Source organism: Bombina bombina, chromosome 3, assembly GCF_027579735.1.
Source record: "Bombina bombina isolate aBomBom1 chromosome 3, aBomBom1.pri, whole genome shotgun sequence".
Taxonomy (NCBI): Eukaryota; Metazoa; Chordata; class Amphibia; order Anura; family Bombinatoridae; genus Bombina; species Bombina bombina.
In genome coordinates this window covers 976,948,448-976,971,788 of record NC_069501.1, presented here as the reverse complement: position 1 = coordinate 976,971,788, position 23,341 = coordinate 976,948,448, and the positions used below count along the sequence as shown (strand labels likewise).

Below are 23,341 nucleotides of genomic sequence, written 5' to 3'. Positions count from 1 at the left end.
TCATGAGTCCCTTCCTAATATTATTTTATCATATCATCTTATGTGGGTAGTTTTTTGTGCTATTATTGGTGTGTGTGTCTGTCTGTGTGTGTGTATGTATGTCTGTCTGTGTCTTGGTATGTGCGTCTCTGTCTGTCTGTGTATGTGTGTCTCTGTGTGTGTGCACGTGTATGTCTGTGTGGGTGTGTATGTGTTTGTGTGTATATGTCTGTCTCTGTGTCTGTATGTGTGTGTGTCTGTCTGTGTCTTGGTGTGTGTGTGTGTATCTGTGTGTGTGTATCTGTGTGTGTGTGTGTCTGTGTCTTGGTGTGTGTGTATCTGTGTGTGTGTATGTCTGTCAGTGTCTTGATGTCTGTGTGTGTGTGCGCGTGTATGTGTGTGTGGGTGTGTATGTGTTTGTGTGTATATGTCTGTCTTTGTCTTGGTATGTGCCTCTGTGTCTGTATGTCTGTGTGCCTGTGTGTGTATGTCTGTCTGTCAGTGTCTTGATGTGTGTGTGTGGTTGTGTCTTGGTGGGTGTGTGCGTCTGTGTTTGTGTGTATTCTGTAGAGGGATGTTTTGTGCGCATGTCACAAAGAGATGGTTATATGTGGGAGATATGCAGGAAGCATTACCTGAAAGATTATGGATATTTTACATTCCAAAACATGAATTTACATGGTAATCTGGTTAATCAATTACTAGTGATTAAAGTGGAGTCATTCAGCCTTATGCCGCAGGCCTTTGGGAGTGACAGGCCTTTGTACTGTGCTTCCTCTTGGTCTTTACAAAGGAATAAATATCACATTCTGTAATAATGAAGACATCTTAAAGGGACAGTAAACATCTTAAAGGGACAGTAAACAAGTCAAAATTAAACTTTGATGAGATAGAGCAGCAATTTTAAACAACTTTCCAATTTACTTCAATTAACAAAATGTGCACAGTCTTCTTATATTTACACTTAGTTACCAGCTCCTACTGAGCATGTGCAAGAATTCACAGAATATATACGTTTATGCATTTGTGATTGGCTGATTGCTGTCACATGATACAGGGGGAGTGGAAAAAGACTTCACTTTGAAATTTGTCAGAACAAAATCTACTCATTTGAAGATCAGACTAAGGGCTAGATTTATCATAGCTGAGGCGTACAGGGGCACGTATACGCGCCCCTGTACGCCTCAGCTCGCCTGTGGCGGGGCGAAATTACCCGTAGGTAATTAACATTGCACACGAGCGCAATTTTGCGCTCGCCTGCAATCCCGCCCCCTGCCCGCGCACAACCAATCACACGTGGGCAGGAGCTGTCATTCTCCTTGGTCGGACTTCACCGAGGAGATTGAATTTCGCCAGTTCAGAGGTGGCGAAGAGTTTAGGGAAGCAGCGGTCTGGTGACCGCTGCTTGTTAAATTGCGGCGAGCAAGTTCTTGTGAGAACTTGCTGCCGTAAGGGCTTAATAAATCTAGCCCTAAGTGCTATTGCATCTGTGTCATGCATTTGTTGATTAGACAAATTTGCTGACTGCTGTATTTACTGGTCCTTTAAAATTGTAATATAAAATAGTTCAAATAAGTAGTAAAACAACAAATATACTTTCATTATTTAAGTTGCCCCTTTCCCTGTAATCTAGCTATAAATAATTGTATTTTCTATTTCTCAGCTGGAAATGCTTAATGCAAACTTTTAAAGGCTAACCCTGCTACACGTATGTCACTAACTTGCTTTAACAGTTAACAGGCTGCAAAACAATGCAATTAATGCTAGCATTATAACCAATACTAGCCTTGTTGTCTGCAGACAAAAGCCCAAATAGGCTCTCCAAATAAGGTCATGGTTAGATGGTGTTTGGCTGGGCTGATATGTTATTCCACAGCAAGACAAGAGAAACGTTTTGTAATTGTTTACTGTATCTTTAAAGGGACGTTAAAACCAAACATTTTCTTTCATGATTCAGACATACATTTAAAAAAAAGTTTTCAATCTACTTCTTTTATCAAATTTACTCCAAGTAAGTGTTTTTTTCTTTCTTAAATACATGCTTGTGACACCTAAAAAGATCTCACAGTTTTGTATATTTTGTGTAACACAATTTAAGTTACCAGTTGGTAGAACGGATAGCGGCTAAGGAGGATGTGGGAGAGTTGCACACAGGTTAGTTCTCATGAAGCGTCTCAGTGCCAGCGGCACAAGAATGTCCCTGAGCACTCACTGCCGAGCAAGCATACCAGAGATGTCTGGCTGTGCCCGTGGGTGCTGTGTGCAGGAGGGGCAAGGAACTTGGGCACAGCATTTTCTAAAAGTGGATACAGTTATTAATTGTAGCTATCATTTAGTGAAAGAAAACGTGCTTTGTTGTATTATGAGAGAAAAAGAGATACAAATAAAAAATGAGGAAAATATGCCAAACTGTTTAGGAGTAAAATTAGCTCAAGCAAAATAAATTGGTAAGTTAATGATAAGAATGGAGTACAATAAATGAACTATAAATATGGCAAATAATTGATTATGGGTTAGAAGAAAGTAAATTATTCTGGTAGCTTTGCATGAATGGATAATATTCATTAGTGTCCCATGTAATGAATGTGTGTTAGCGAAGAAAGAAATATAAGATGTGCAGTCATAGTTTACAAATGTCAAGCATAAATGAGCCTTCAAAAATAAATAAACAACTAGACAACCATATCTAATTTTAAATGAAAAAATGTGTAAAAGAATCTAAAAAGGCTCATCTGAATCCACATAATAAAATAATTATGGTAAGATTAAGTACACATTTTTTTATAATTCCTGAATTCTGGTGAGTGCTCGGAGAAATAAGGTAGAGCCTCTATGTGCAGAGATAAAAAAATACTCATCAGCCCTAACCCATGCCTCCTTGTTGCTCGTATATATATTCCTTACAGAAAATATTTGCATATTGTATTTTAGCTTGCTTGTAGTTTTTTGTATTTTATTTTGAGGTGAGTAAATTCACCAACTTTTTTCTATTCGTTTGTACTTAAAGGGACATTAAACACTTTGAGATGGTAATATAAAATGATAAATTGGATATATAAAACAATTCTGCAATATACAGGGAGTGCAGAATTATTAGGCAAATGAGTATTTTGACAACATCATCCTCTTTATGCATGTTGTCTTACTCCAAGCTGTATAGGCTCGAAAGCCTACTACCAATTAAGCATATTAGGTGATGTGCATCTCTGTAATGAGAAGGGGTGTGGTCTAATGACATCAACACCCTATATCAGGTGTGCATAATTATTAGGCAACTTCCTTTCCTTTGGCAAAATGGGTCAAAAGAAGGACTTGACAGGCTCAGAAAAGTCAAAAATAGTGCGATATCTTGCAGAGGGATGCAGCACTCTTAAAATTGCAAAGCTTCTGAAGCGTGATCATCGAACAATCAAGCGTTTCATTCAAAATAGTCAACAGGGTCGCAAGAAGCGTGTGGAAAACCCAAGGCGCAAAATAACTGCCCATGAACTGAGAAAAGTCAAGCGTGCAGCTGCCAAGATGCCACTTGCTACCAGTTTGGCCATATTTCAGAGCTGCAACATCACTGGAGTGCCCAAAAGCACAAGGTGTGCAATACTCAGAGACATGGCCAAGGTAAGAAAGGCTGAAAGACGACCACCACTGAACAAGACACACAAGCTGAAACGTCAAGACTGGGCCAAGAAATATCTCAAGACTGATTTTTCTAAGGTTTTATGGACTGATGAAATGAGAGTGAGTCTTGATGGGCCAAATGGATGGGCCCGTGGCTGGATTGGTAAAGGGCAGAGAGCTCCAGTCTGACTCAGACGCCAGCAAGGTGGAGGTGGAGTACTGGTTTGGGCTGGTATCATCAAAGATGAGCTTGTGGGGCCTTTTCGGGTTGAGGATGGAGTCAAGCTCAACTCCCAGTCCTACTGCCAGTTTCTGGAAGACACCTTCTTCAAGCAGTGGTACAGGAAGAAGTCTGCATCCTTCAAGAAAAACATGATTTTCATGCAGGACAATGCTCCATCACACGCGTCCAAGTACTCCACAGCGTGGCTGGCAAGAAAGGGTATAAAAGAAGAAAATCTAATGACATGGCCTCCTTGTTCACCTGATCTGAACCCCATTGAGAACCTGTGGTCCATCATCAAATGTGAGATTTACAAGGAGAGAAAACAGTACACCTCTCTGAACAGTGTCTGGGAGGCTGTGGTTGCTGCTGCACGCAATGTTGATGGTGAACAGATCAAAACACTGACAGAATCCATGGATGGCAGGCTTTTGAGTGTCCTTGCAAAGAAAGGTGGCTATATTGGTCACTGATTTGTTTTTGTTTTGTTTTTGAATGTCAGAAATGTATATTTGTGAATGTTGAGATGTTATATTGGTTTCACTGGTAAAAATAAATAATTGAAATGGGTATATATTTGTTTTTTGTTAAGTTGCCTAATAATTATGCACAGTAATAGTCACCTGCACACACAGATATCCCCCTAAAATAGCTAAAACTAAACACAAACTAAAAACTACTTCCAAAACTATTCAGCTTTGATATTAATTAGTTTTTTGGGTTCATTGAGAACATGGTTGTTGTTCAATAATAAAATTAATCCTCAAAAATACAACTTGCCTAATAATTCTGCACTCCCTGTACTTTCATTATTTATTTTTTCCTATTTGCCTGTAATTCTATTCTGAAATTGTGAGCTTTTCAGTTCCTGTTAGAAATGGAAGTGCAGAACACTGTTAAATCCAGCACAACCATTGGCTGCACACTCTAATGAAATATGTATAACTGTCCCTAATTGGCCACAGCAGAGAAGGTTACACAAGTTACAACATGGCAGCTCCCAGTGTTTTATAGACACTAAAACTTTACACTTATTTTGTCACTTTTTAAACAACTAATGAAACTTTAAAAAACACATCTACATGTTACTCATGGACTAATCTTTTCTTTGAATGCATCATTCTATCTAGCATGTATTTAGTGTTTAATGTCCCTTTAAAGGGACAGCAAAGTAAAAATCAAAATTACATGATTCAGATAGAGTATGCCATTTTAAGACACTTTTAAATTCACTTTTATTTTCAAATGTGCTTTGTTCTTTTGGTATCCCTTGTTGAAAAAGAATGCATACATATCATACACTAGTGGGAGCTAGCTGCTTATTGGTGCCTGCACATATTTGTCTCTTGTGATTGGCTAACAAGGTGTGTTCATCTAGCTGCCAATGCTCCTTTAGCAAAGGATGAAGCAAATTTAATAATATAAATAAATTGGAAAGTTGATTAAAATTGTATGTTCTACCAAATCACAAAATAAAATTTTGGGGGTTTCTTGTCCCTTTAACCCCCTTTTAGAGTTAACTTTTCGATTCATTTGTTGAATATTTGTTGTGATGAGCCAAGATGGACTTCATTTCCCTCCCTTTCCCAATAAACATTCACTTAATCTATCTCTTGTTCCTAAAGGCTTATTACATAAACATTAGCTGTCATTGGAGATGCCTTTATGTTTATTTATGGCTTTAGTCTTTGTTTTAACTTTTTTATATATTAAAAAATGCGGTTTGCCATAGTTGGAATTCGCCAAAAACATTAGGATGTGTGAAATGTAAGTTTTTTGCTCTGTTAATACCTTTTACTGGCTCATATCTATTGTAACACTCACTAGATTCCCTGTCTTATTCTGTACAAATTAAGGTAGAGTTAGCCATATGCCTTAAAGTGAATGTACAGTTTCATGAATGAGTGCCCAGTTTTTAAAAAAACTATTAAAAACAGGGGCACTTTCATTCATAAAAGTTTACAATGAAGCGATTTTGTTAAAATACTTATCTTATTCTTCTTCCAAGCCAGACCAGCGATCCCCAGCCCGCTTCTCATGCTAAACTTATTTAGCACAGCAATGACGTAACCGGCTTCCTCCAATCACAGCTTGGCCTCAGGAAATGTTTGCTCTGGGGGGAAGCCATGATTGGAGGAAGCCGGATTCGTCATTTCTGATGTAAGCACAGAGGAGCTGCGGGCAGGGGGATCGCTGGTCCGGCTTGGAAGAAGAAAAATGCAAGTATTTAAACAAAACCGCTGCAATGTATAAACTTTCATGAATGTAAGTGCCTCTGTTTTTAATAGTATTTTTAAAAACCGGACACTCATTCATGAAAATTCCCATTCACTTTAAACATTGCCAGATCTATATACAATAGCCAAAACAATCTAGGAGCTAGAAGTAGTGTTTTAGGAGCCAAGGCTTATGTGTTCCCATATAGAATATGTCATAAAAATGCTATATCAGTAATCTATAACCTAAGTCTGTGGTTACTAGTTCCTGCTTGTAGGTTGTCATTCCAACATGGTAAAGAACATATAAAAATATGGTTTATTTATTTGGTAATCTTTGGAACTACCACATTGAGAAGTTAACTGCCTCTTTCTCTTGTTGTCATAGCGCTGTAAAGACAGAGTGAACGCATTGGCTATCTCTGTGATGAACATGTGGCCAGGAGTAAAGCTACGAGTAACAGAAGGATGGGATGAGGATGGTCACCATTCCCATGACTCCCTACACTATGAGGGACGGGCATTGGACATTACAACATCAGATAAAGACAAGGACAAGTATGGCATGTTGGCTCGTCTCGCAACAGAAGCTGGCTTTGATTGGGTGTATTATGAATCCAAAGCACACATCCATGTCTCTGTGAAAGCAGGTACTATTTTATCACCAATTTTGCTTTGTTCTCTTGGTATTCTTAGTTGAAAGCTAAACCTAGGAAGGCTCATATGATAATTTCTAGTCAGTCTAGTCAAAATTAAACTTTCATGATTCAGATAGGGCATGCAATTTTAAACAACTTTCCAATGTACTTCTATTATCTAGATATGCTTTTCAGCAAGTGATATCAAGAGAATGAAGCAAATTAGATAATAGAAGTAAATGAGAAAATTGTTTAAAATTACATGCTCTTTCTAAATCACGAAAGAAAAAATTTGGGTTTCATGTCCCTTTAACTGCTGTTAGACTTGCACGGAAGGCTTGCACGGAAACAGGGGGATCAGAGGCCATTTGGCCCTTGATAATTCGGCCCCTAATTCTTATTCCGCTTGGTGGTGAGGAAACTGCCTTCTGCCAAATATTTCAAAATTTGACTCATCAATCCAGAGCACCTTCTGACAATTTTCTACACTCTAGTTCCTGTATTTTCATGTATGGTTGAGTTTCTTGGCCTTGTTTCCATATCAGAGGTATGGCTTTTTGGCAGCAAGTCCACTAGAACTTCAAGTTCTCAGACGTCTTCATACATTAGATGGGTGTACCAGGGTCCCGCTGGTTTCTGCCAATTTTGAGCTGATGGCACTGCTGGACATAGTCCTAAAGCGAAGGGAAGTAAAGGGATATTAAATAGTGCTCCTTCAGTAAAAACAAATAAGTTAAATCAAAGTACACCTAAAAAGAAACAGTGTAAAAAATAGCAAACATATTACTTATAATGAGCAGTTAGAAACTCTCAGTGTATCCCTGCCCCCAGTGTTATGGGAGCGGATATCTTTAAAACTTAGGTTACGTTCTGACTGATCTGGGCATGAGCAAGTCTTTTCAGTAAGTAGCCTAGAAGTTTTATGACATCAGGCTAAGATAAACCTTCCTGCAGAGGCCCCTTCTCCTTGTAAGGCTGTGACAGGGAGTAAAGGACATTGCACAAATATAGGGAAATAAAGTTTAAAAAATTTAAATAGATGAATAATACATATTGCAGTTATTTCTATTAAGTATAAAAACATAGCTTGGTGCTTTTTTTTATTACAACAATGAAACAGGCCTTGGCTGAAACTGCATCTAAGGTCCTCAACATTTCCTGTTTTTTTGTGCTTCTTCAAAAGAGCTTGGACAGCACATCTTAAAATCTCTGCCTTTAAATTTCTGTCTTGGAGAGACCTTGTTGATGCAGTATAACTACCTTGTGTCTTATTTCTGTGCTCAGTTTTGCCATGGTATATGACTTCTGATACCAGAAACCTCACCTTGTTAGCAGAGTTTGGCTGTTCCTCACCCATTTTTATTCCGCATACACAGCTGTTTTAGTTAAAGGGACATAATACAGTATGAGCTAACATGAGTTTGTAAATATATAATGCAACCTACAAAACTGTTTCTGTTTTAACCCCAATTAACCCATGTAATTCAGGCATTGTTTGTTTGCAGCAAGCTCCCCCCTGGGCATTTCCATATATAGAAGGTACTATCCAGGCTATAGCTTCTGCAGAATGCACTCGTGCACGATAGGGAGCATAATCACATGACACCTGACTAAAGCAGTTCACAATATAATGCTGACACTTTCACAAAGCATGGGACATTATCCCCATGGAAACAAGCAAGCCTCTTGGCAACAAACTCCTCAACAGCCCCCTTGCTTGCATAAGTAATTATCCTCACATGCACACTTGTTATATGATACCACAAAGTTTGGACTAAGATACTGATAAGGGGGTGGAGCAGGCTACACTTGGCAACACAAAAGTGTAAGTAATTTTTCACATTTTTGGAAATTGTATTAAAATACTTATAAGCTTTTTTCCACTTCTTTTTCCCACACGCTGTTTTTTACCTCAGTTGGCCCTTTTATAATATGCACATAACTCATACTTTTTATGGCATTTTAATGATTGTGTTTCAACCTACATATTAAATTGATGATCATTAGCACCTATTTGGCATAATTGTTTAATAATGCAGCTGACTTTATATCTAAAATATCCCTGACTTTGAGCAAATGTACCTAGAAGATTTGTTTTGAAGGAAAAGTGTAGTAACACCAAATATTGATTTGATTAAGATTTTTCTTCTGTTCACTCACTTTGCATTTTGTTAATTGATAAAAAAATAAACTATTAATATTTCTAAGGGACCGATGACCGTGCTCCCGTAACCATGTGAAGGTAGATTGGTAGATTGCTATAGACAGTTACATGTTCTGTGTCACTGTCTGTAACGATCTCCGTTGTGGCTGACGGTTGGTGTGGGAGGCGGCGGAGATGGGAGGGCCCTATGCTACAGAAAAGAAAAGGCAGGGAGAGGGATGGATGGGACGCTGCACTATGGAAAAGGGATGAGGGATGGAGGGTCTTAGTGACAATCGGTTGGAGGGAGAGGAAGGGGGGGCCACTACACTTCAGAAAAAAAACTAAAATTGTAAATATAAAAAAAGCTGCCAGTACTTAAGATGGCGGCATCTAGTGAGTGGGTGGAGGGTTAGGGAGCTGTTTGGGGGGGGGGGGATTCAGGAGGGTTACCTACAATCCAGAAATGTTAAAAAATAAAGTAAACTTCTTGGGTTCTCTCTGCCAGTACCTAAGAAGGTGGTGACCAGTGGGTGGTGAGGGAGGGAACATAGCTATTTGGGAGGGATTAGGTAAGGATTAAGGGTTTGGACGTGTCTCTACACTACAGCTGAAATTAATTTTACAAGCTACTTTATTAATCCCTTCACTGCCAGGAATTTCAGAAGTGTGTTGCGCTGCTGCAATTAATTTAATTAATTAATTTTCTCCAACATAGGTGTGTCCGGTCCACGGCGTCATCCTTACTTGTGGGATATTCTCTTCCCCAACAGGAAATGGCAAAGAGCCCAGCAAAGCTGGTCACATGATCCCTCCTAGGCTCCGCCTACCCCAGTCATTCTCTTTGCCGTTGTACAGGCAACATCTCCACGGAGATGGCTTAGAGTTTTTTAGTGTTTAACTGTAGTTTTTATTATTCAATCAAGAGTTTGTTATTTTAAAATAGTGCTGGTATGTACTATTTACTCAGAAACAGAAAAGAGATGAAGATTTCTGTTTGTATGAGGAAAATGATTTTAGCACCGTAACTAAAATCCATGGCTGTTCCACACAGGACTGTTGAGAGCAATTAACTTCAGTTGGGGGAACAGTGTGCAGTCTCTTACTGCTTGAGGTATGACACATTCTAACAAGACGATGTAATGCTGGAAGCTGTCATTTTCCCTATGGGATCCGGTAAGCCATGTTTATTAAGATAGTAAATAAGGGCTTCACAAGGGCTTATTAAGACTGTAGACTTTTTCTGGGCTAAATCGATTCATTATTAACACATATTTAGCCTTGAGGAATCATTTAATCTGGGTATTTTGATAAGATTATATCGGCAGGCACTGTTTTAGACACCTTATTCTTTAGGGACTTTCCCTAATCATTGTCAGAGCCTCATTTTCGCGCCGGTATGGCGCACTTGTTTTTGAGAACAGCATGGCATGCAGCTGCATGTGTGTGGAGCTCTGATACATAGAAAAGTCTTTCTGAAGGCATCATTTGGTATCGTATTCCCCTTTGGGCTTGGTTGGGTCTCAGCAAAGCAGATTCCAGGGACTGTAAAGGGGTTAAATATAAAAACGGCTCCGGTTCCGTTATTTTAAGGGTTAAAGCTTCAAAATTTGGTGTGCAATACTTTTAAGGCTTTAAGATACTGTGGTGAAATTTTGGTGAATTTTGAACAATTCCTTCATACTTTTTCGCAATTGCAGTAATAAAGTGTGTTTAGTTTAAAATTTAAAGTGACAGTAACGGTTTTATTTTAAAGCGTTTTTTTGTGCTTTGTTATCAAGTTTATGCCTGTTTAACATGTCTGAACTACCAGATAGATTGTGTTCTGACTGTGGGGAAACCAAGGTTCCTTCTCGTTTAACTATATGTATTTTATGTCATAAAAAATTTAGTAAAAATGATGCCCAAGATGATTCCTCAAGTGAGGGGAGTAAGCATGGTACTGCATCATCCCCTCCTTCGTCTACACCAGTCTTGCCCATACAGGAGGCCCCTAGTACATCTAGTGCGCCAATACTCCTTACTATGCAACATTTAACGGCTGTAATGGATAATTCTATCAAAAACATTTTAGCCAATATGCCCACTTATCAGCGAAAGCGCGACTGCTCTGTTTTAGAAAATTCTGTAGAGCATGAGAACGCTGATGATATGGTTTCTGAAGGGCCCCTACACCAGTCTGAGGGGGCCAGGGAGGTTTTGTCTGAGGGAGAAATTTCAGATTCAGGAAAAATTTCTCAACAAGCTGAACCTGATGTGATTACTTTTAAATTTAAGTTGGAACATCTCCGCGCTCTGCTTAAAGGAGGTGTTATCCAATTTGGATGATTGTGATTATCTGGTCATTCCAGAACCACTATGTAAAATGGAAAAGTTCTTAGAGGCCCCGGGGCCCCCCGAAGCTTTTCCTATATCCAAGCGGGTGGCGTACATTGTTAATAAAGAATGGGACAGGCCCGGTATACCTTTAGTACCTCCCCCCATATTTAAAAAATTGTTTTCCTATAGTCGACCCCAGAAAGGACTTATGGCAGACAGTCCCCAAGGTCGAGGGGGCGGTTTCTACTCTACACAAGCGCACCACTATACCCATAGAAGATAGTTGTGCTTTTCAAGATCCTATGGATAAAAAATTAGAAGGTTTGCTAAAAAAAGATGTTTGTTCAGCAAGGTTACCTTCTACAACCAATTGCATGCATTGTCCCTGTCACTACAGCCGCGTGTTTCTAGTTTGATGAGCTAGAAAAGGCGATTATTAGTAATTCTTCTTCTTATGAGGAGATTATGGACAGAATTCGTGCTCTTAAATTGGCTAATTCTTTCACCCTAGACGCCACCTTGCAATTGGCTAGGTTAGCGGCGAAAAATTCTGGGTTTGCTATTGTGGCGCAGAGCGCTTTGGTTAAAATCTTGGTCAGCGGATGCGTCTTCCAAGAACAAATTGCTTGACATTCCTTTCAAGGGGAAAACACTGTTTGGCCCTGACTTGAAAGAGATTATCTCTGATATCACTGGGGGCAAGGGCCACGCCCTTCCTCAGGATAGGTCTTTTCAAGACCAAAAATAAACCTAAGTTTCGTCCCTTTCGCAGAAACGGACCAGCCCCAAGGGCTACGTCCTCTAAGCAGGAAGGTAATACTTCTCAAGCCAATCCAGCCTGGAGACCTATGCAAGGCTGGAACAAAGGAAAGCAGGCCAGGAAACCTGCCACTGCTACCAAGACAGCATGAAATGCGGGCCCCCGATCCGGGACCGGATCTGGTGGGGGGCAGACTCTCTCTCTTCGCTCAGGCTTGGGCAAGAGATGTTCTGGATCCTTGGGCGCTAGAAATAGTCTCCCAAGATTATTCTCTGGAGTTCAAGGGGCTTCCTCCAAGGGGGAGGTTCCACAGGTCTCAGTTGTCTTCAGACCACATAAAAAGACAGGCATTCTTACATTGTGTAGAAGACCTGCTAAAAACGGGAGTGATTCATCCTGTTCCATTAGGAGAACAAGGGATGGGGTTCTACTCCAATCTGTTCATAGTTCCCAAAAAAGAGGGAACGTTCAGACCAATCTTAGATCTCAAGATCTTGAACAAGTTTCTCAAGGTTCCATCGTTCAAGATGGAAACCATTCGAACAATTCCTTCCTTCCAGGACGGTCAATTCATGACCACGGTGGATTTAAAGGATGCGTATCTACATATTCCTATCCACAAGGAACATCATCGGTTCCTAAGGTTTGCATTCCTGGACAAGCATTTCCAGTTCGTGGCGTTTTCTTTCGGATTAGCCACTGCTCCTAGGATTTTCTCATAGGTACTAGGGTCCCTTCTGGCGGTGCTAAGACCAAGGGGCATTGCTGTAGTACCTTACTTGGACGACATTCTGATTCGAGCGTCGTCCCTTCTTCAAGCAAAGGCTCACACGGACATTGTCCTGGCCTTTCTCAGATCTCACGGATGGTAAGTGAACGTGGAAAAGAGTTCTCTATCTCCGTCAACAAGGGTTCCCTTCTTGGGAACTATAATAGACTCCTTAGAAATGAGGATTTTTCTGACAGAAGCCAGAAAAACAAAACTTCTAGACTCTTGTCGGATACTTCATTCCGTTCCTCTTCCTTCCATAGCGCAGTGCATGGAAGTGATAGGTTTGATGGTAGCGGCAATGGACATAGTTCCTTTTGTGCGCATTCATCTAAGACCATTACAACTGTTCATGCTCAGTCAGTGGAATGGGGACTATTCAGACTTGTCTCCGAAGATACAAGTAAATCAGAAGACCAGAGACTCACTCCGTTGGTGGCTGTCCCTGGACAACCTGTCACAAGGGATGACCTTCCGCAGACCAGAGTGGGTCATTGTCACGACTGACGCCAGTCTGATGGGCTGGGGCGCGGTCTGGGGATCCCTGAAAGCTCAGGGTCTTTGGTCTCGGGTAGAATCTCTTCTACCGATAAATATTCTGGAACTGAGAGCGATATTCAATGCTCTCAAAGCTTGGCCTCAGCTAGCGAGGGCCAAGTTCATACGGTTTCGATCAAGACGACATGACAACTGTTGCGTACATCAACCATCAGGGGGGAACTAGGAGTTCCCTAGCGATGGAAGAAGTGACCAAAATCATTCTATGGGCGGAGTCTCACTCCTGCCACCTGTCTGCTATCCACATCCCAGGAGTGGAAAGTTGGGAAGCGGTTTTTCTGAGTCGTCAGACATTGCATCCGGGGGAGTGGGAACTCCATCCGGAAATCTTTGCCCAAGTCACTCAACCGTGGGGCATTCCAGACGTGGATCTGATGGCCTCTCGTCAGAACTTCAGAGTTCCTTACTACGGGTCCAGATCCAGGGATCCCAAGGCGGCTCTAGTGGATGCACTAGTAGCACCTTGGACCTTCAAACTAGCTTATGTGTTCCCGCCGTTTCCTCTCATCCCCAGGCTGGTAGCCAGGATCAAAGGAGAGGGCGTCGGTGATCTTGATAGCTCCTGCGTGGCCACGCAGGACTTGGTATGCAGATCTGGTGAATATGTCATCGGCTCCACCATGGAAGCTACCTTTGAGACGAGACCTTCTTGTTCTAGGTCCGTTCGACCCACTCCAGCTGACTGCTTGGAGATTGAACGCTTGATCTTATCAAAGCGAGGGTTCTCAGATTCTGTTATTGATACTCTTGTTCAGGCCTGAAAGCCTGTAACCAGAAAAATTTACCACATATTTTGGGAAAAATATATCTGTTGGTGTGAATCTACAGGATTCCCTTGGGACAAGGTTAAGATTCCTAAGAGTCTATCCTTCCTTCGAGAAGGATTGGAAAAAGGATTATCTGCAAGTTCCTTGATGGGACAGATTTCTGCCTTGTCTGTGTTACTTCACAAAAAGCTGGCAGCTGTGCCAGATGTTCTAGCCTTTGTTCAGGCTCTGGTTAGAATCAAACCTTTGACTCCTCCTTGGAGTCTCAACCTAGTTCTTTCAGTTCTTCAGGGGGTTCCGTTTGAACCCTTACATTCCGTTGATATTAAGTTATTATCTTGGAAAGTTTTGTTTTTGGTTGCAATTTCTTCTGCTAGAAGAGTTTCAGAATTATCTGCTCTGCAGTGTTCTTCTCCTTATCTGGGGTTCCATGCAGATAAGGTGGTTTTGCGTACTAAACCTGGTTTTCTTCCAAAAGTTGTTTCTAACAAAAACATTAACCAGGAGATAGTTGTGCCTTCTTTGTGTCCTAATCCAGTTTCAAAGATGGAACGTTTGTTGCACAACTTGGATGTAGTTCGTGCTCTCAAATTTTACTTAGCAGCTACTAAGGATTTCAGACAAACTTCGTCTTTGTTTGTTGTTTATTCTGGTAAACGGAGAGGTTAAAAAGCAAATTCTACCTCTCTCTCCTTCTGGATTAAAAGCATTATCCGATTGACTTATGAGACTGCCGGACGGCAGCCTCCTGAAAGAATCACAGCTCACTCCACTAGGGCTGTGGCTTCCACATGGGCCTTCAAGAACGAGGCTTCTGTTGATCAGATATGTTAGGCAGCGACTTGGTCTTCACTGCACACTTTTACTAAATTTTACAAATTTGATACTTTTGCTTCTTCTGAGGCTATTTTTGGGAGAAAGGTTTTGCAAGCCGTGGTGCCTTCCATTTAGGTGACCTGATTTGCTCCCTCCCTTCATCCGTGTCCTAAAGCTTTGGTATTGGTTCCCACAAGTAAGGATGACGCCGTGGACCGGACACACCTATGTTGGAGAAAACAGAATTTATGTTTACCTGATAAATTACTTTCTCCAACGGTGTGTCCGGTCCACGGCCCGCCCTGGTTTTTTTAATCAGGTCTGATAATTTATTTTCTTTAACTACAGTCACCACGGTAACATATGGTTTCTCCTATGCAAATATTCCTCCTTAACGTCGGTCGAATGACTGGGGTAGGCGGAGCCTAGGAGGGATCATGTGACCAGCTTTGCTGGGCTCTTTGCCATTTCCTGTTGGGGAAGAGAATATCCCACAAGTAAGGATGACGCCGTGGACCGGACACACCGTTGGAGAAAGTAATTTATCAGGTAAACATAAATTCTGTTTTTAATTACCAAAAAACAATGGCAAAGCCATGCATGTCTGCTATTTCTGAAACAAAAAGGACCCCAGAGAATATTTTACAACCATTTGTCTTATGACTGCAGTAGATGTGTATAAATAATTTCAATGTGAAAAAGCTAACAACTTTTTTTAATATGACTGCATTTGGTGGCAAAACGGTGCCATGAAATATACCAAAATGGGCTTGGATCAATTATTGATAGATTAATAATATAAAAAAAAAAAAAAGGCTCTATTTGTATTTGAATTAAGTGATAAAAATGCTAAAATTTTAGGCACGTTTTCACTGAAATTTCCGGTCCTTAAGGGATTAACAGCAATTTTGCAATTTTACTTTGAACAGTATTGTGTGTGTGTGTGTATGTGTATATATATATATATATATATATATATATATAGTTGTGTGTGTAAAGGAACAGTATACAAGCTAATATTTAATAATATTGTTAAAATAATTGTATTAGGGCAATTTAATTTATGAGGTTTTGGAAATCCTTTGAAATGTCTGTTTTGGTCTCCTCTGGTAAAACCAATCAGGGAAAGATGAAAATGAGTTTATGCTCTGACCTAAGCAATTTCTATGTAAAATGTTAAAGGTCAGGTACATTTTACCATAAACACCTGGTAATTGCACGACATTTCTGTAGTGTTGCTATAGAATAGCATATCAGCTAAGTCAGTGCATCCATTTATAACCTCATATCTTTGAGCCCTTATAACTTTTTTTTAATAATGTTTATTACATAGTGTTATTATGAGTGTAACTGCACTTTTAAATGTATTTTTAATGTGTTTTGTGAATCTTTTTATTTGAGTGCTACAGTTAACCAGAGCTCTGAAGTTGCGGTAATCATTCAAGTGTAAATCGCGATTGTGTTCACGATTCGCATTTACTTTTAACTTGTAATACGGGCAGAATGTAACTTTAGCCCAAACGGCCTCGAAAACCTGATATCGATAGCGCAAACAATAGTCGTCTACTTGTAATCTAGCCCTTATTGAGGGTTTTTTATTAGACTTTCTAAAACTGTGCTTCATAAAGGCAAAATGAACCCCAAACATTTTCTTTAATAGTTCAGATAGAGCTTACAACTTTCGACAACTTTCCAATTTACTTATTTTATCATGGTTGCTTTATACTCTTGGTATCCTTTGTTGAAGGAGCAGTAGTGCACTACTGGGAATTAGCTAAACCCATTCAGTGAGCCAATGACATGAGTTATATATAGAAAATCCCAAAAATAGTTCCAGCACCTGGGAGCAAATGGTGTGCCAGGTCAAGGGGTACTGCACAATACCCTATAGCACATAACCATCAAAAACGAGCAGCACCATTAATCTCTTCCACAGATTTATTCAAGAAGTACAATCTGTACATTGGTGGTGCTGCTCGTTTTTGATGGTTAAGAGTTATATATATGCAGCCACCATTCAGCAGCTAGCTCCCAGTAGTGCATTGCTGTTTCTGAGCCTACCACTTTTATAAAACCAGATCTGGAATGTTAGTGATATTTTTGATGAAAATTAATTCATAAGTTGCAACGAAGATGCACTGTAAGTTCCTTTTTAGCATAGATATAAAATTGAAATACCCTGAGCTCTGCCACCCACTTCAAGCGTACATTTTTCTTTGAGCTATTTGAATTGTTGACCAATCAGCACTCTCCCCATATGGCACTTTTGTTGTAGCTAGAGCGCTGATTGGAGAACAATTCAAACCACTAGCTCACAGAAAAATTGACATTTGAAGTAGGCGGTGGAGCACAAGGAATTTGAATGTTATATCTACTTCATATTATAAGTTAGTTACAGCGCATCTTCGTTACAACTGATGAATTAAATTCCATCTAAAATATCACTAATATTCCAGATCTGATTTTAAAAAGGGGAGAGTTTACCATCACTTTAAGTAAATTAGAAAATACAAGTAGTGTAGAAAGTTGTTATAAATTGCATGTTCTGTCTGAATCATGGATGTTATAGTTTGACTTTACTGTCCCTTTGACAGATTTTAACCATTTCCTTGCTTTACCTGTTCAGTGGTTCAGTGTGATTGACTATCGGGTGTTCAGGTATCTGTATTTTCCAGCTGGAATTGAGAGATACCTGTGTAAAAGGTTAAAGGGTATCACCTGTTAAAACAACTGTATTTTTTTCTGGTAACAATAATGTAAGCTGTGTCTAAAGTAACAATATGATTTGATGATGGTTATTAGTGGTCACAGTCCACTAACACATACCTGATATGACTCATTCTCGTTTATATCTGTATTTACCTGCATTGGCAATGGGCAGACCTCTCGCTGTCATGTAATGTGTGAAACTCTGTGAGGTGGGCTGGTTAAATGGGCCATGGCTCCTGTTTTTATTGTTATAGTTGTGTAAGGGAGGGGTGCATTTTCTGGTTCAAAGCTCTTTGGTACACTTTATGCTTTGTCAATAGTGATAGGAGGGACTTGCTTACTGTTCCATAGCTCCCTTTTGTTTATCCTATTGTGTAAGAACTGCTTCAGCTTATTCAGTTTATATGTTCAGTTTGTTAACATTTTAACTAATGTTTTTATTCTCTTCCAGACAACTCTTTAGCTGTCCGTTCAGGTGGCTGTTTTCCCGGCACGGCTATGATTACACTGGTGGGTGGCCAGAGAAAACCAATGTCTGAACTGAGGAGCGGTGACATTGTCCTAACTACAGACGAAACAAGCCATGTTGTTCCAACAGAGGTCTTGCTATTTATGGACTTGGATACAAATAAAGTAGCAACATTTGTTGCCATAGAAACAGAAGGACACCCATACAAGCTACTCCTGACTCCATACCATCTCATCTTTGCAGCCAAAAACCCTCTGGCAGATTTTGTGCCAATCTTTGCACATAATGTTCAAGTAGGAGACCTAGTTCAAATCCACAACAATGGCACAAAGCTGATAGCCTCTAGAGTTTTAAGTGTTTCTACAGAAGAAAGAATGGGGGTGTATGCCCCACTGACTGCTCACGGCACCCTATTAGTGGATGGAATACTAACATCCTGCTATGCTGTTATTGAATGGCATCAGCTGGCTCACCAGTCATTTGCACCAATAAGATTCCTCTACAGTATATCCTCTGTCTTCACAAATATGTTAGGTTCTGAAGGGGTTCATTGGTACTGCCACTTCTTATATGCACTGGCTACACAAGTTCTAGGGTGGGATATGCTCTGAACAACCTAAGTGTTGTGAGGGGAATAACTGGAAAATGCTGCTGAAATAAGTAATTCACAGGCATAAGGGGACTTACATTCCATGCCCTCTGAAGGGAGCTGTTCACCTATAGCTCTTGGAATAGATAAAGATATAAATTTACAGGATACATTCAAGAGAGAAATTGGTTATGTTTTTCCTGAAATGCAAACTGACCTCAAAGTGCCTTGCTTTCCATATTAATTGCCTTACATTATACATTAATGGTTAAAGTCTTTTGAGGGACTATAAACATGATACGACCTCTCTTTGCAATCAGGTGCTTTCCAAAGAAATGCCAAATCAGTCTTTTCATTTTGCACATTTGCTATTTTTGTCAAGGGGGCAGTGTTGGAGCTGCAGTATGAGAAACACATTGAGCAAGTTAAAAGAAAAGGGTTAGGAGATTCTAAGGATATTGCTGTTAGTTGTTCATGCATCTACACCTGTATATCTGTAGAGAGGAAGCTGATGCACTACTAAGCTTCGTCACTATAATCAAGCCCTTCATTTTTGTTGGAGTTTCATCTTTTGCCTACAAGAGATGCATGTCTGAGAAACTTGTTTGAGAAAAATGTTGAAGTTAATGTTTAAAAGAAAAACTGTAGATTACTTTCATCTTTAAATATCAATACCAAACTGAGGTCTGTAAGGCAGTCCATGCTGTTGACATGAACTATGATGACCACTTAGGCAGTGAGTAAGACCTGACAAGCCCTGTATAATGAACTGACCACAGATGACCTTCTGTGCAATATATTTCCTATAATCCCACATGAATTCCATTGTGTGGTTTTTCATCCCATGTGGGCAAAAAAAAAATGAAAACATTGGGACCAAAGTGTATGTTGTCATTGTGCACTGATTACTATTTATTGTTACTTTCCAATAACTATTAGTTATGTGATTTCTCTAACTGCCTACTCGATGCTTTGTGAAAAACATTAACTCTTTGTCTGCCAGAGACAGCTGCTACACATTAGTTCTCAGTGTGTTGGGACCTTTTTTGCAAGCTGAGGGGTTAAGGTTTGAGTTCTGTATAGACCTTCCCAATGTTTGAGCCAAATACTAGCATGCTGACTTTATACCCTGGTGGAATACAAAGGCTGCATTTTTCTAATTTCTGAGTATGCCGTAGGCTTAAAAAATCTGTATGCTCAATGTAGCCTTTTTATCCCCTTTATCTTAGAAGCTGGCATTATTTTGCCCTGCATTCTACAATTCATCTATATGACAAATAAGGGGTAAATCATTTACTTATCATTTTGCTTTTTGGATACAGTATATCATGGATATTGGCTAACTCTTCTGAATACATAAGATACTACACACCTATTGGCTAATTTTACCAAAAGCTACATTCCTATTGGCAGACCAGTACCACATACCAAAAGCTACATTCCTATTGGCAGATCAGTGACACATGCCAAAAGCTACATTCATATTGGCAGACCAGTACCACATAACCAATTTATACATTCCGATTGGCAGACCATTACCACATACCAAAAGCTACATTCCTATTGGCATACCAGTGCCACATACCAAAAGCTACATTTCTATTAGCTGGTCAACACCATATCTGCTTAATATTAATAACAAGACTGAAGATGCCTAAATCATTGGATTGGTGACACCTTTCCTAAAAAAATATATATTTTTTTAGACATGGTCTTCTTGTAACATAAAAAAGAAAAAAATCTGCTTTAACACAGCTGCTGCACAATCACTTAGAGTATATTTTTCTACTTATAAATTGTAATTTAATTTGTTTTTTAAACTGTTTCAGCTTCTTCTAGATGTGAGAAAATGAATGTTTCAGAAAGAATTTAATAATGTTTTAACAAATAATCTTATTTAATGTGTTTTCTGATAATAAACTGGGTTATAAATTATCTTTCTGTCTAAATTTTACTGACTTTAAATTACACAGATAAAACTCTAAACAATGTAAGAATGTTACACAGTGGACACTATAACAATAATGATTCAGGGGTGCTAAGTACCCCTAATTCACAAAGGTGTAAACAGTCTGCAATACAGTCCGTTTTCTACAGTTCCTTTGAAAGGTAAGTGGGGCTTTAAAGGGATATTAACTCAAAATGGAAACCCCATGAATTAATTAACGTAATGAAAATAATAAAACAACAGTGCAATATACATTAATTAATTATTTGTTTTAATTGCTTGTACGTTAAAATAGCACTGACAATCTCACTTTCACTGCACTCCAGTGCTGACATTTTACACACGTACAGCAACTCTCTTTCACATACCTGCAGTGAAACTTCTGTTCCAAAATGGTGGCAGCCAGATTTAAAGGGGGTGCATAAAATGTATTTAGTGTCCCTTTAAATAAGAAAGGCAAGACTAATAGAATATTATTATGACCATCTGCAACTCCTTTCGCCTTTGATTTGTATCTTTGTGTTTACTTTGTGAGTATCCACATTTTTTTATGATCTACTACTCTTCTTGTGTTTTAATATGATGCTCACTAAAAATAATTTATTTCATACGGTGGTGAGAGTCCATGGGCCATTACTCCTGGGAATTCAACTCTTGGCCACCAGGAGGAGACAAAGATACCCAACACTCTACAAGCAGTCTTTTTATTTGCCTCTCCAGGAGAAGGTGAAGATTCAGGTTTTCAGGATTATATTATTAGAGAGAGGGCATCTTTGAACCAGTATTTCCCCTCATAAGCTGAAACTTTAAAGAGAGGGGCATAGGAGAGTACTTGGCTGTCTGATCTAATTTTCTTTGTGGAGCTGTGATCACAAGCCTGCCACAGGTGTTGCTGGGACTGGTACTTCAGCCCCCACCTGTTTGGCCATTTAGATGTACTCCCTTAAAGGGACATTGTACACTAGATTGTTCTTTACATAAATGTTTTGTAGATGATCCTTTATATAGTCCATCAGGTGCTGTTTTTGTAAAAATTTATAGTTTTTGCTTATTTTTTAATAATATTGTGCTGATTTTCAGACTCCTAACCAAGCCCCACTGTGTCAGATGTATATACGTGTTTACAGACTCCTGCTGGCTTCTGTTTATGTTATCTGTCTTTTCATATGCAGGGGAGGGGGCAGTGTCTGCTCTTATTGTTTCCTCAGCCCCTTTCACTGGGTGTCCCAGCCAAAGCTCATGAACAGTGCTAAACTGAGAGCTTCTAAGTAAGTTTTTAAACGTGTTTATACTGGATTTTTAGATCAGTATCTGTGCATATTCTTCTTTATAGCAGTGTCTATTACATGCAGTTATATGAAAATTGGTGTATACTGTCCATTTAATAAATCTTCTACTGTTCAATACAGTACTGGAGGGGTGCGGCAGCTGGGTAAGCACAGTGGAGTAAGTGTCCTTCTGGGTAAGTGACTTTTGTCATACGATGCTCCATTTACCAGAGTCTGCCTGAAACGTTAGATAAGTAGCAGCGGTCTAAAGTCCGCTGCTGCTTAACCTGTCTGAGACACTTTAGGTAGCGGATTGCGATGATTGACAGCCCCCCTCTTGGGCGCAATTGGTTTTTAGGACATTTGGGGTTGTTATATGTGCTTTTTAACTGTTTGCTGTTGTGGCTCCTTTAAAATATGTAATGCTGGGTTCTGTTAGCCTTATTAAGTGGCAACTATGTGTTGCGTGCTTCTCCCTCACATTCCTGGATCCTGGCTAGTTTAGTTTATTCACAGTGTGAGGGGTGTCTGCAACGCGGGTTACTTACCTCTGGCAATTAGAGTGTTAAGGCTTTTCCTGCCACGCTTGCGGCTTTGCGTGCTTGCCTCTTTCCTCCTCATCTTGCTAGTGACCATTCTGCAGTGAAAGTGCCAGGAGGGGATAAGAATCTCTAATCCAGGAGTGTGGGGAGTTTATTCTGTGGAATTGTGATTTTTTTTCTCGCTGTAATATAGACTCATGTTTGGGAACATTTATTTTTCATATTGCATCCTGAATTTCCCTGTAAGAACTCTGTAGCTTAGTGGTTAGCTCAGCTGCTGCTTGAGCAGAGATGTGAGAGTTCAGAACCTGCCCTAATTCTGTTACACTCGAGTGTTGCACCTTGTTCTGTGCTAGTTAACCTGTGTCTTATACTATGGCGCAGATTGGAACTGTCCCTTTTGGGTTAGACTTATTAGAGGGGAAGTCTACAACATTTTTATTTTTGACTAATATATGTAAGTTTTTGCAAACTGGCTACTGTATGTCCTACAGCTCAACTTTGCAGTGCTTGTTTAAATTCTGTATTACACTCGCAAATGTGTTTCAAAGGTGTTTTAACCTCCTTTAGTGGGCACTTCTCAAACTGGTTACTGTATTTCTCCCAACTCATATATATTATAAATATATTTAAAAAAGATTTGACTTCCTTTACTATAGTATTGCAATGGGGGTCTTACTGTCCTCTGTTACTCAGGCTTACTCTTAAAGTCCCAGTATTATATATTTACTGTCATATATTTAGGGCTAGATTACAAGTGGGGTGCTAGTTTATCACGCGCCCGTAAATGGGCAAATTCGCTCAGTTTACGGGCGCAAGATAAATAAGCAGCCATTACAAATGGCTGGTTATTGCTACCTCGAGCTCCCAAAATGAGTGTGTAGTAGCTTTAATAAAATAAAAACTATGAGCATCTTTTTTAAAAAAAAAATCATAACTGAACTAAGCCATTTTTAGGGGTTAAAGTAAAAACTACAAATGTATATGCTTATGTGTGTGTTAAAGTGCCATAA

General features: G+C 39.6%; 1 protein-coding gene across 1 annotated transcript in view; it reads left to right on the top strand.

Annotated features, from left to right (window-relative positions):
- Positions 1 to 18,646, top strand: part of DHH (desert hedgehog signaling molecule) — a 140,060-nt gene extending 121,414 nt beyond the window's left edge. Inside the window, exons 2-3 of the mRNA XM_053708077.1 lie at positions 6,422 to 6,683; positions 17,964 to 18,646. Coding sequence (XP_053564052.1) covers positions 6,422 to 6,683; positions 17,964 to 18,592 — 891 coding nt within the window. The 3' untranslated portion in view covers positions 18,593 to 18,646. The remainder of the gene's footprint in view (positions 1 to 6,421; positions 6,684 to 17,963) is intronic.
- Positions 18,647 to 23,341: the final 4,695 nt, after the last annotated feature.